This window comes from Panthera pardus, unplaced genomic scaffold (assembly GCF_024362965.1).
Source record: "Panthera pardus isolate Hobbes unplaced genomic scaffold, ASM2436296v1 HiC_scaffold_22, whole genome shotgun sequence".
NCBI lineage: Eukaryota > Metazoa > Chordata > Mammalia > Carnivora > Felidae > Panthera > Panthera pardus.
In genome coordinates, this window is record NW_026526788.1 from 77,646,116 (window position 1) to 77,659,027 (window position 12,912).

General features: G+C 46.4%; 1 protein-coding gene across 11 annotated transcripts in view; it reads left to right on the plus strand.

Annotated features, from left to right (window-relative positions):
* Positions 1-2,288: 2,288 nt before the first annotated feature.
* Positions 2,289-12,912, plus strand: part of DMBT1 (deleted in malignant brain tumors 1) — a 93,650-nt gene continuing 83,026 nt past the window's right edge. For 10 of the 11 annotated variants that reach the window (XM_053909994.1, XM_053909995.1, XM_053909986.1 and 7 more), the window contains exons 1-3: positions 2,290-2,410; positions 10,862-10,918; positions 12,853-12,882. In XM_053909994.1, coding sequence (XP_053765969.1) covers positions 2,350-2,410; positions 10,862-10,918; positions 12,853-12,882 — 148 coding nt within the window. In that variant the 5' untranslated portion in view covers positions 2,290-2,349. Of the gene's footprint in view, positions 2,411-10,861; positions 10,919-12,852; positions 12,883-12,912 lie in introns of all 11 variants that reach the window. The other variant, XM_053909996.1, reaches the window with a different exon arrangement.

Consider the following 12,912-nt stretch of genomic DNA (forward strand, 5'->3'; position numbering starts at 1 on the left):
CCATCCAGATGTGCTGTTCACGCAGGTGCTTCTAAGCCAGTGGGCAGGGGAAAGGGAGAGGGAGCAGATGCTGCTGGAGGGCTGGGTTCCCCCAGAACCCTCCTCTACACACAGGAAGGCCTCTCTGAACAGGGTCTTATAACCAACAAAGGGCCTTGGGACAAGGCGGGTTTCTGGTGATGAAGGACCTACCTGGTGGTGCCCTCAACCCCATTGTGTCCATCCTGCACGTTAGGGACGTCCACCTTCTTCCTGCTCCGCTGACATTAGCCATTTTCCCACCTGGGACACATCCCCAAGTGGCTTTGAAATGACAGGTAGGTCCCCTCCACTTCCCTCTCCCTGGAGTCTTCTGAAAAAAAAAAAAACAAAAAACAAAAAAAAAAAAACACACACGCCCTTGTTTTTTTTTTTTTTGGCTCTTTACTACTGATCAAAGAGGAAGAAGAACAGAGTCACCAAAATAACGAAAATGGGGATACTGTGCCATTGGGAAAATCACACTAAGCTCTCAAGAAGGATGCTCCCGGTCTGGGCAGAGCTATCGATGAAGCTTGCTTCCCAGGCTCCTGGCAGGATACCCTCCTGCTTCCCTTCTCACACAGTCCAGAAAGTCATGCCTTGTTCTTCGCTGGGTCTTCCCACTGGTGGTCACTGGATGACCCTTGTTTATACTTCGGCACTACGTTTAGGTGTCCCCTTTTCTGAGAAACTGCCTCTGCCATCTGGTTTAGATACATTTTCTGTACGTTCCCATCACAACTTGTATTAATACTTACTGCCCCCTGTTGTAATTGTCAGCATGTGCATCTGTCTCTACGACCAGGCAGTGTGCTTTGTTCGGTGAGGGAGGATACATTTACCCTCTTTCTCCCTCACAGATATTTCTTACTCCGACCACCACTATTCTCTGCTGTGCTCAAGGCACACATCACTAAGCTGTAAGAGCTCCCCTGTTTTGATGATCCCAGACCTGGCTTCATGACCATCCTCGGCCCAGCCCACCAGGATCCAAACTAGCATAACCCCTGGCAGAGGAATCTGATGTGCTGTCTGGTCTTAGGCATCCCTAGGAGATGTGTATCCTTGCCCTCTAGTCCCCTGAGACCTACCAATTCTTGGACTGACAGCAGGAGAATGAAAATCAATGAGGCTATCCTGCAGAAACATGCCTACTTTCATCAAGGGGAGAAGTAGAACTTGGGAAGAGGTGTAGGATTAAAAACAAAATCCCCGGGGTGAATGTATCTTCTGTCTGAATGAAGCGAAGTGTAGACGCCCAGCCTTGAATCCTGACTGGCGTGAGTTCATGGTATCCTTCCAGAATGACACAGCAGGAGACCACAGGTTATCGGCTCATGGCAAGGAAACCAAGGTGTCATCTGATAGCCTCGGTGTCTCAGCTGAGAAGCAGGGCACTGCTCCTCCAGGTCAGCATGACAGGCAAGTCCTGCAAATGCTTCTACCAAGGGTTACCAACCACCAAGAGCACTTTGATCAAAATACAAGACAGGCAACCTTGGGGAGAGTGGGGGGTTTACCAAAGTCTGGTGATAAAGACTGGGGGTCCCAAAGGGAAAAGTGATACCTACATGACAAAGCCAAGGAGAGGGACCGTTTGTAAGGTAGGAGGAGGTCAGGGGCAGGCTTTGTGGGTTTGCCAAGCTCCCAGAGTTACACAAAGTGAACGTCAAGGGCCAAGAAATCAGAGCCTGTGAGATGGTCGGAGGGGGTTTGGTCTGAGGTTTGGTTTCTCAGCTCCCGTGCTATGGGATTAGTGTGAGAGCCAGAAGATGGTGGAAGCTAGGTCGAGCCTATGAACTCTACAGACTCTATGAACTCACCCCTCGTACCTTCTACTTTCCAATCATGTTGTTCTCCAAAGCAAGGGGCCAACAAGGGCATGCACTGCCAGAACAAATCATCCCAAAGAGATGATTTCCCCTTGGCACCACGTTCTATGTTTGCCCGGCAGCCCACATCCTGCTATGCCCCACTCTTGGGGCTGACTTCCCCAAAGTTTATTCAAATTCTCCAAGATTAAACTTAAGCCTGTATTCAGAGAGCACCTGAGAGTCTTACAGGTTCACCTAAAAGGAAGTTGGGAATTGTATCACTGTCAGTGTGTCTGCAGTTGGAGAATGGCCAGATCGTTCACAGAGCAATCAATCTAACACACCTAAGTTGTTCCCACAGATTAACCATCAACTGTTAGCAAAAGTCCTCACTTCCTTTACACTGATTTATGGCAGCAATAGAAATATACCACCCTAGTGGGCACGCCTCCTTTCAGCTGGGAACCTATAAATGTCAAGGTATTTTTCTTCCAGTTGAGAAGAACCCAGCAAAATGGGGATCTCCACGGTCATCTTCCAAATATGTCTTTTACTGGGTCCAGTTCTACCTACAGGTATTATATCTAATTATTATATTCATTAATTTCGCTCCTGCAAATCCAAATCATAGCAAATTGTATCTACTTATTCCCTGGTGTTAGAATTTCCATCTCGAGGGGAGTTTTGTATCAAGGAGGAGGCAAGTCTTTGCTGATAATTGTCATTGCGAGTACTTAGAAGGAATGGCTCTTTTTTCCCCCCTTTTGTTTCTGGCTGAGATATACAATAGTTGTACTTAGAAAAAGTCGATCATTATGTCAGTGTTTTCAGCGAGTAGCTCAACTAAGGAAATGATTGACTGGCCTTAGAAAAATCCTTGGTGTTACGGAAAAGTGTGTGTGTATTATTAAGAGGCCCTAAAATTTTGATTGTTGGTTGAGGACATGGTTTGTGTACTATAAAAACGGGCAGTAAGACTGCCCCTGAAAATGCTCATTACGTGACTTATTTCTGCAGGTATATCTGGCTTGGTAATATTTACAGGCCAAAGAGCTGAGCACAGACAAGATCATTAAGACTCGAAATTTGTGTCTGTCACTCACCGCTTTAGAAGCTCAACAACTCATGGGTATCTTTGTGTTCTTAGAGTGTCAGGTGGTCAAACGGACACAAAAGAGCCACAGGCAAATCAGTGTGACTGCGGAATCTCGGTGTCCATGTATGAGATAGTACGTGAACAGGCCGGTTAGCCAGTCTGCCTGTTAGCTATCTCTCCATCTCTCTCCCTTTTCCCATTGTCTCTGTCTCTCCCTCAGTTCCTCCCTTCCGTTTTCCCTTGCTTCCCTTTCCTCCTTCCTTCTCTCCCTCCCTGCCTTCGTCTCTTCCTTCCTTTTTCTCTTCTATCTCCCTCCCCCTTTCTTTGGTGTCACCTTTTTGCTCCATTCGTGAATTTCAGAAGACGGGGCCAAAGAACCCTAATTCCCAGAGAACTTCTAGAACTCTCACGCCTACCCCCAGGCTTTGTAGGGGAAGCTCCCAAGCTAGAGGTTCATTTGGGAAACGGCCTTCGTGAAAGCAGCACCCCGGTGATGAGGCCCTCGCCGCGCTGGTGATGGGGGGACCGGCCAGTTCTACGTCAACGGGGTACTGACTACATGGTGACCGAGGGCGCCCACCTTCTTTTCTTGTCAGGAGGACGTCAGTGGATACTGGCTCCGGGCAGTGGGTACTGGCTCTGGGCAGTCTGGGGGCTGGAAACTTCGTCTCCATCAAAATACTTGCAAATGGTGGGGGGGGGGGGGGGGTGTTGTTAGCTCTGGCTTTTATCTAGAGGACATTAATCCCTGGACTTGGACTGGCTGAGCAGGGACACGAGATCCACGTCAGTCCCTGAGGGACAGGGTGCGAGTTCCCCCCATTGTTACCTGCAGAGGGGCTTACGGCGGCCGCAGGGATCGCGGATTGCGGCAACTCGTGGTTTTACTAGCGGGTGTTATAGTCATGCGCATGCGCAAACGCGTGTGCGCGCACGCACGCACGCGCGCCGGTGCTTGCTGTTTAGACGTGGGGGATGACCCTCTGCAACGTGCTCCCTCTGTACCAGGTGCTCGGGTGGAGAGCGTGCCTGTGTTTTCCGATCTAAACCTGCCAACAGCCCCACAGTTAAGCATCACCACTGGCGCATTGCAGACGAGGAAACTGAGGTTCAGAAAGGTTACGCGGTTTGGGCCGGGTCAGCAGCGGGTGAGCGGCTGGGCCGGGGTTTGAACCCTGGAGGCGGTCCGCTGGCATTCAGGGAGCCGTCTTGGCCCGACGACTCTTGCTGCTTCTCGAAAAGAGCCCAGGAGACAAACCTCGGCATTTGGCTCGGGGCTGGAGCCCCCGTGGGGGAGCTGGGTGCCCGCCGGCCATGGCAGCGGGCACCGTCCTCAGCTTTGGTCCTCGCACAAACTCCTGAGAAAAATTCAGTGCCCCCAGGTTTGTGCGGGGCCGGAGGGGCCGTGGAACCCCTGCCTCTCCTAGCCACGTCTTTGGCGCTGCCGTTTGCCAGCTCTGGGGCCTCTGCAAGCCTCCCTTTACTCGTTTGTGATATGCGACCGTGTTCCAACCTCCTAGGGTCACATCGACGGGAAGTCACCGCCCAGTGTCCGGCCCATAGAGGGCGCCTTGGAACTGCTCACTTTTAAGCCTCTAGACGCTGTCCTAACGTTTTATCCAAACCTAACTACCTAAGGGCCAGTGGTGTCTTGGATTGGATCCTGGGAGAGAAAAAGCAAAAGCAAGTGACATCCAAATAAACCCTGGAGTTTAGTGAGTGGGAACGTACCAGCACTGATTTGGTAGTCAGGACAAATGCACCCCGGTAGTTTTGGGTAGCATCAGAGGAGTTGGGTCAGGGTGTGTGGGATCTCCGTATTAGCCCTGCAACTTTTTCTAGAAGCCTACAGTTATTGCAAGAAAAGTTTTTTTAATTTTTTTTAAATGTTTTTATTTATTTTTGAGACAGAGAGAGACAGAGCATGAGCGGGGGAGGGGCAGAGAGAGAGGGAGACCCAGAATCTGAAGCAGGCTCCAGGCTCCAAGCTGTCAGCACAGAGCCTGACGCGGGGCTCGAACTCACAGACCGTGAGATCATGACCTGAGCTGAAGTCGGATGCTTAACCGACTGAGCCACCCAGGCGCCCCTGCAAGAAAATTTTTAATGTAACTTCCTTTGGTCCCATTTCTTGAAGGCCAACGTTTTGCAAAACGAGGAAGTAATAACTGCTTACAAATGAATTCCAGCAGGTTGCTGAGCCTTGTGTGTACCCTTTCCACAGCTTCGCAAGGGATTTAGCAATGACTGATGCCTGAAATAAGGAGAAAACGAATGAAGGGGTTTTCAGACATTATGAGAAGGTGTTTAATGTGGGTGACATCTGGACAGGGGGCGGGGCGGGGGGGGGGGGCGGATGTGGGACATGGGGAGGCACTCCTGAATCACCATCCTGAACAGTTCTCCTTTCTTCAGAGCACGATTGTTGCACAAACTCACCAGTGAAAGTTATGTGACTCAGTCTGGTTGAGGTGCAGAATGTTCTGGAACAAGGAGAAAGTCCGTGGCCACACTCCAGTAATGCTGTTTCTCTGCCATGTTGACAACACTCATGCTGTTCCCTTTATCTGGTTACAGTCTTCTTCCCACTCTCCCTTGCCTTCACCTGGCTAAATCTAGCTGCTATTCTTATTTTATTTAAAAAAATTTTTTTTAATCTTTTAATGTTTATTTTTGAAAGAGAGAGACACACAGTGAGAGTAGGGGAGGGGCAGAGAGAGAGGGAGACACAGAATCAGAAGCAGGCTCCAGGCTCCGAGCTGTCAGCACAGAGCCCGACGCGGGGTTCAAACTCATGAACCGCGAGATCATGACCTGAGCCGAAGTTGGGCACTCAACCGATTGAGCCACCCAGGTGCCCTGTGTTGAAAGTTTTTAATTCAAAATTCAGTTTACTCAGTAGATACAGGACTGTTCACATTTTCTCTTTCTTGTGTCAGTTTTGGTAAATTACTTTTTCAAGTAATTTGTCCATTTCATCTCAATTTTATTTTATTTATTTATTTTTTAATGTTTATTCATTTTTGAGAGAGAGAGAGAGAGAGAGAGAGAGACAGAGCATGAGCAGGGAAGGGGAGAAAGAGAGGGAGACACAGAACTCAAAGCAAGCTCCAGGCTCTGAGCTGTCAGCACAGAGCCCAATGAGGGGCTCAAACTTGCAAACCCGAGATTGTGACCTGGGCTGAAGTCAGATGCTTAACCGACTGACCACCCAGGCACCCTTAGCTGCTATTTTAAATACCGCAGACATACCTGTCCTGTCCAGGAATCTTTCCCTGACATATACTCTTAACACACACACACACACTCACAAACAGGCACATATACAGATACACACACAGAGTGTATCATCCCTATGGTTATCACTCTTATTTTTCCATGGCATCTTGCACCAAATTATCTGTGGATTTTTCTAGGGATCCTGCTATGCTGGGAGGCGCTGGAGGGCAGCGTCTTGCTCATTTAGGACCTGGCTCCACATCTTGCATTTCCAAGAGCCTGACCGAGTGCCTGGCTCATGCTGAACATAGTGATGCAGCCTGAATGCTCCAGTGTGGGGCCAGCTGGGCCAGAGCCATTGTGCCTGTGAGCCGTCCCCAAAGGCACGACTTCATGCCAGGTCCTGAGCAGGATTTCTGTTTCCTTGTATATAGTTTCTGGGACACTAAATTAAAAATGGATGAAAAGACCTAAATGCGAAACGGGAAGCCATCAAAATCATAGAGGAGAACACAGGCAGCCACCTTTTTGATATCGGCCTTGGCATTTTCTTACGAGACACGTCCCCAGGCCAGAAGTGTGATAAGGAAACAACAGTATACGTTTGTTAAGATTTATGGGGTTTATTTCTTTTTATGTCTTATACATTCTTTCCTATGCAAAGGGTAAAAAGCAGGATGGATACAGAAATGTGGATGCCATCAGCCCGACTGATGTTTGAAGGTGTGAGAATGTGTGAACCAGTGAAAGTGTCGGCTGAAATTTAAATCTCACAAATAAGTAGAAAATATAATTTCTGGCAGACTATATATATATATATATATATATATATATATATATATATGGTGTTCTTTGAACAGTAGTGTTTAAGAATAAAATACTTTGCGGGGCGCCTGCGTGGTTCAGTCCATTGAGCATCTGACTCTTGATTTCAGCTCAGGCTGTGATCTTCACGGTTCGTGAGTTGAAGCCCCACATCAGGCTCTGTGCTGAGAGCGCCGAGCCTTCTTGGGATTCTCTGTCTCCCTCTCCCTCAGCCCTTTTTACACCCCCCCCCCTCAAAAATACACAAATAAACATTCAAAGGAAGAATAAAATACTTTGCAATTTCTGTAAGTTGAAATCGATGGTATAAGGCAAGGAAGGGGAGCTATTAGCTGTGACTTTGGTAAACGACTTAACATCTCTGAACCTCGGTTTCCTAATCTATAAAATGAGGACGTGTATTTTGGAAATGGGAACTCAGAGAAAAGTCATTTTTTTCTAGTCCAACCCCAGGGTTTCTCCACCTCAGCAGTACTTACATTTCAGATCAGGTTGAAGTGTTGTTGTGGGGCTCTGGCCTGTGTATTTTAAGACGTTTAATAGCGTTTAAGATGTTTAACAGCGTATCTGGTCTCTAACAAGTTTCTTATTTTTGTGTGTTTAAATATCTAGTTCTTTCATTCTGAAAATTATGTTGCTTTCTGGTGCGAAGTCAGTATTTTATTTTAGAATAAGGGTTTTTTTCCCCCTATATATTTAATTCGTATAGCTATATTTTGAATATAGCTAATATAGCTAGTATTTTGAATATTTCAAAGCTAATTTTTTGAATGCCAGCTACATGACAGACACTGTTTTAAACACTTGGTGTATTTTTTTTTCTGGTTTTGTCTTCACAATAACCTAATGAAGTAGTTCGTGTAATTATCCTCATACAGGTAAGGAGACGGAGAGTGAGGTTAATGATTGCTCACGTTTAGAGGGCAAAGGAGCAGCAGCACTAGAATTTAAACCTACGTTCCTGTGTCCCCCAAGCTCCTGGGTGTACAGGTCCCACTCCCAGCACCCCCACTTTGCCCCATCAGGATCTTTCCTTTTCAAGAACTTAGTTTTAGGCTGTTAATGTTTCCTAATGAACTCAGAACCCTTTTTAAAAAGAACCTCTCAAAGAAGAATCTTTGGATGGGAATGATAGTAAACCCAAATTGGTTTACAGTGAATGACACTTCTGTATTCAGTCCTTCCAGCCAGAAACCTAATTCGTCTCTCTCCCTCTGCAGGAGACGGCCAAGAAGCTTTGCATAGAGTTTGTATTTTGTGTGTGTGTGTGTGTGTGTGTGTGTGTGTGTGTGTGTGTGTGTTTGTTTACTTATTCTATTTTTGAGAGAGAGAGAGAGAGAGAGTATGTGTGTGTAAGTGGGGGAGGGGCAGAAAGAGAGGGAGACAGAGAATCCCAAGCAGGCTCCACAGCTGTCAGCCCAGAGCCCAACGTGGGACTCGAACCCACGAACTGTGAGATCATGACCTGGGCCGAAACCAAGAGTTGGATGCTTAACCAACTGAGCCACCAAGGTGCCCCTAGAGTTTGTATTTTATTCTTATAAATACTGTTTTTTATTCTTATTCTTATTAGACTGTTTCGAAGGAGCCCTTTAGTTAGTGTAGAAGTAGTGTCCCTACCTCCTCAGAGCCCATTTTGCCCCACGTCTTCCCCTCTGCCTGGCTCACATCTGTTTGTACTTCCTGGAATTGTGCCGGGGAATCACATATGATCTCCGCTAGACTCCTGGACATCCCTCAACTGGAGCCCTTAGTTTCCTGTTCACCAGTTGCTTACCTGGACGCCTCACCTGCTAGAGCAAATTTACAAAGGACAGTGGAGGCATCACGCAATGTCAATACATCCCCTGCCTGAGGGGTCCAGCGTCCCATAGGGGCTGCGTAAGTGGTTGTCTAAGGAAGTGTATCTCACCATACTGTTGAACTCGCTGTTACGTTTCCTTTACATATGCTGTTGCACAGTGGTTTTCCCATGTGTCAGAGTCACCTGGAGTGCTTAGTAAACACGTATTTGGGCACCACTTCCAGAACTCCTGATGCGTAAGTCTGGGGGAGCCCTAACAATTTGCATTTTTAACACATTCTGGGTGCTGGCTGCTGCTGCTGACTCGTGGCCCCTGCCTGAAGAACCGTTGCTCCAAAAGAACTTGTTCTTATGGAGCTGGAACAGGGAGTTTGTTGGTTACTCAAAAATGTTGTTTAAAATGGGGAACCATAAGCTAGGATACATATTTTAAGTGTTTCGCTTTAACTTAAGACACATAAATACACTTTGACTCACCAATTTGCTGCCTTAGGACTTTCTCCCAGTAGGGATCTCCGGTGGTTCTCCAATGTCTTTCTTGCATAAACCAAACCAATTTTGCATATCTGAAATTTCTAGCCTTCATTTCTCTAAAGGGAAGTGTGAAATGAAAGACACTTGCAGAGCGGTATGAACACAGACATTCTCATGTGGTTGTACGTCTTTCCTGTGGTTGTACGTCTTTCTTATATTCTTCAGTGTCTCTCTCGCCTGATTTCTTTTTAGTACCTTGATTTTATTTCCAAAGCCTTCAGCCTCATTTTTATAGAAAGCCATCGTTTTCTTTTTACCCACATTTCATCGATGTACTTAATATTTAATTGAATTTAATCCAAGGACGACTGGCATAATCAAGGTTGAGGTTCATACCTGCCTCTAGCTGATCGTACAACTAAGCTGGTTAGGACTGAAGTTGCCAGGATGCTAGGAAACAGTGCACCAGCCCTAGTGATTGGTAGGTTTACAGGGAGGATGGAGGGCATCAGTTCACTTGGAGAGGGGGTTAAATAAAGGTCAGTGAAGGGGTGCCTGGGTGGGTCAGTCGGTTGAGCGGCCAACTTCAGCTCAGGTCATGATCTCGCGGTTTGTGAGTTCGAGCCCCGTGTCGGGCTCTGTGCTGACGGCTCGGAGCCTGGAGCCTGCTTCGGATTCTGTGTCTCCTTCTCTTTCTGCCCATCCCCTGCTTGTGCTTGGTCTCTCTCTGTCTCGCAAAAATAAATAAATGTAAAAAATAAAAAAAATTAAAAAAAAAAAGGTCAGTGAAGAGAATGTGTTTACTGCCACCTACAGGATGCCTTTCCACCAGAGTATTCAGATATTGCAAATAAAAATACAATGCACCTAGTTAAATTTGAACTTCAGATTTATAAAAAAATATTTTTGGTTTGTGTGTGTGTGTGTGTGTGTGTGTGTGTGTGTGTAAGTGTGTCCCATGCAAATTTATTTGGGACATACTACACTAAAGAAGTACCCATTGTTTATCTGAAATTCAAATAAAACTTTTTTTAAGACAATTTTTTAGTATAGTATGTCCCATACAGTATTTGGGATATACTTACATTACAAAATATGCTTGTTTATTTGAAATCCCAACTTAACTGGGACTCCTGTAACTTTTGTCTGGCAATCCTACTTCTGCTCCATATTTTCTTGACATTTGTTGCCTTTTTTCAAGTCTAGATGAAATATCTGCTCCTCTCTGGAATTTTCCTGCCCTCCTTCTAAGCCCATATATCATTCACTTTGAGATTCCCACCCTGTGCTCTGTTTTCCTCTCAAGGGTAAGACTGGATTACTGGCTACCGAGACTGGATGCTGAGTCGTCTCTAAGCTCCAGAGAATGGAGTCTTGTCCTGTGTGATGGAGTCCTCCCTTCTCCCCAACTTTCAGTGCAGTGCCTCATGGGCAGTGAGAGATCAGTCCATGTTTGCTGAGTGAATTATTTAATGAGTGAGGCCCAGCTAACCCTCCAAAGTAAAGTGTGATGCCACCCCCTCCTCTGCGTGAATTAGCAGGGAGGTGAGATTTAATGCTGGTTTTCAGAAGAGTTCTCATTTGGCCCTTTTTCTTTGTATTTTTCAGCAATATCAGTGACAGAATCAACCATAGAAGCCACTTCTGAAGAGGCACAGACAGCAGGTGGTAACTGAACTCTGGGATTGGGTGGTTGTGGGGCCCAAAGCCACCCCAAGGACTCAGGAGGGCCTGCTATGGAGATTCTTGCTGGGTTTTAGATGTAGGGCAAGGAAGGGCCTCTTCTGATGGGGTCTACCAGGGCCCGGGCCTCTTCCTCGTAAGGTTCCACACTGACCAGAAGATAGGTCCTGAGTCTTCATGCTGGCCTCTGCCCAGTGACACCCCTTTCCTAAGATCTCTCCCCCTCAGGGTGTTCCCTGGGGGTTGCAGCCACTCAGAGAGGCAGTAGAGGCAGGTGTGGACAGGAGGATCTGACTAAGACTCTGGATATAATCAGTTATGATTTCTCTTCTTTTCTAGAATTTTTATCAAGTGTTGGGAAAACAGTGAATACCTCTGCCTTGGTTGATGCTTTAAATAGTAACTTCTTCTGCTGTTTCTTTATCTTCTTCTAGCCCTGTGTGTGCACGGGTGTGCCTGCCTGTGCAAAAGTGCAGACCTTATGATTTGGGTCACATAGTTCAATGTTAAATATATAGATGCCAAGAGGCAAAACTGTGCCATGGGTAAGAGCAACTGGCCTGAGTACAAGTCCTGCCCCTTATTGCCTACCAGCCAGTTGGTCTTGGGTCACCTTCCAGAGCCTCCGTTTTTCCATGGGTTGTTTTGAGGACTAACCAGGATGATACATGGAAAGCTCTTGAATAGCATCTGAGCAACTGCGTGGTTTGGTCAGGGCTCAGCACAGGTTGTCCTGGACGATGTGTGCTGCTCAGGAAACAGATCCTACCTGTGGCACTGCCCCCACAACGCACATGACTGTGGCCATGGGGAAGACATGGGCCATCTGCTCAGGGGGGCCTCCAAGAGATAATGCATATTACATAGCTCAAGGCAGAATCATGATAGCAATGACCTCTCTTCCTCTCCAAACTGATTTGTCCATCAGGAAAGTGCAAACAATGGAGTGCTTTGACCAACTTATTTTACCGCTAAGTCAACTTCAGTTTACTTCTCTCTAAGAGGAGGGAATCCTACCATCATGGGTTGCCATGAGGACCAAATGAGACAATGTGGGTGACGTACTTAAAGACAGTGAGTGTTGGAAATTGTAGAATTATCATCATTGTAATTCTTATTGTAATGGTGGCTGACATCCGTTGTGTGCCGACAACACGCCAGCCAGTCTGATACACATTCGATCTACGTCTCTCGTTTAATTCTCCCGATTAAATGAGAATTTAATCGAGCGTCAGTAAGTCTCAGTAAGTGACCACCTCTGTCATTTTATGAGAAAGGAAAGACATTTTCACCTCCCCGCTGTCTTTGTCAACACAAAGCCACTTGACTGTTCTTTGGACCCAACAGTTGCCAATCTATGCTTTTAGTGATTTCAGCCGGTCAAGAACCGAGAAGCCAAAGCCCGCCTTCTCAGCAACTCATGCCCATTCATACGAACCGGCCAGGCTACGTTCCCTCAAAGAAATAAGAAAAGGAATGGGTCCCACATTTGTACGAAATTAGGTACAAGCCTAATTTGCTTTTCTTCAGGGATGAAACGTTCATTTCTATTTTAATGAAATACAGAAATATCTGCAGCAGGAAGTATGCAGAAACAAGTGCCCACATTATTAAAGAGTGTTACAGTGAATTTATTCTTCAGATGTAAAAAGCCATTATTTTTTAAGTCACCATGTTTCTTGGGACTAGCTTAGCATTTTGTTCTCCACGCACCAGAGACGCAAGAAGTCTTTATCAATTTGAATGAAGTTTCAAAGACAGATTACAGATCTGTTGACGTTGATCCACATGCAGTGGCTATAACTCTACTTCGGAGTCAACCAGAAGAAAACCAATGGTTCCCATGTGGATTTCTTGGTCAGGATCCCTGTAGATGAAACACACTCATGTCTGATTTTTCTTTTATTCCTTTGTAGTTTCCCAATCAGATCTTCTCACAACACCTGGTGAGTACTGTCAAAACAATGTCTGAATTT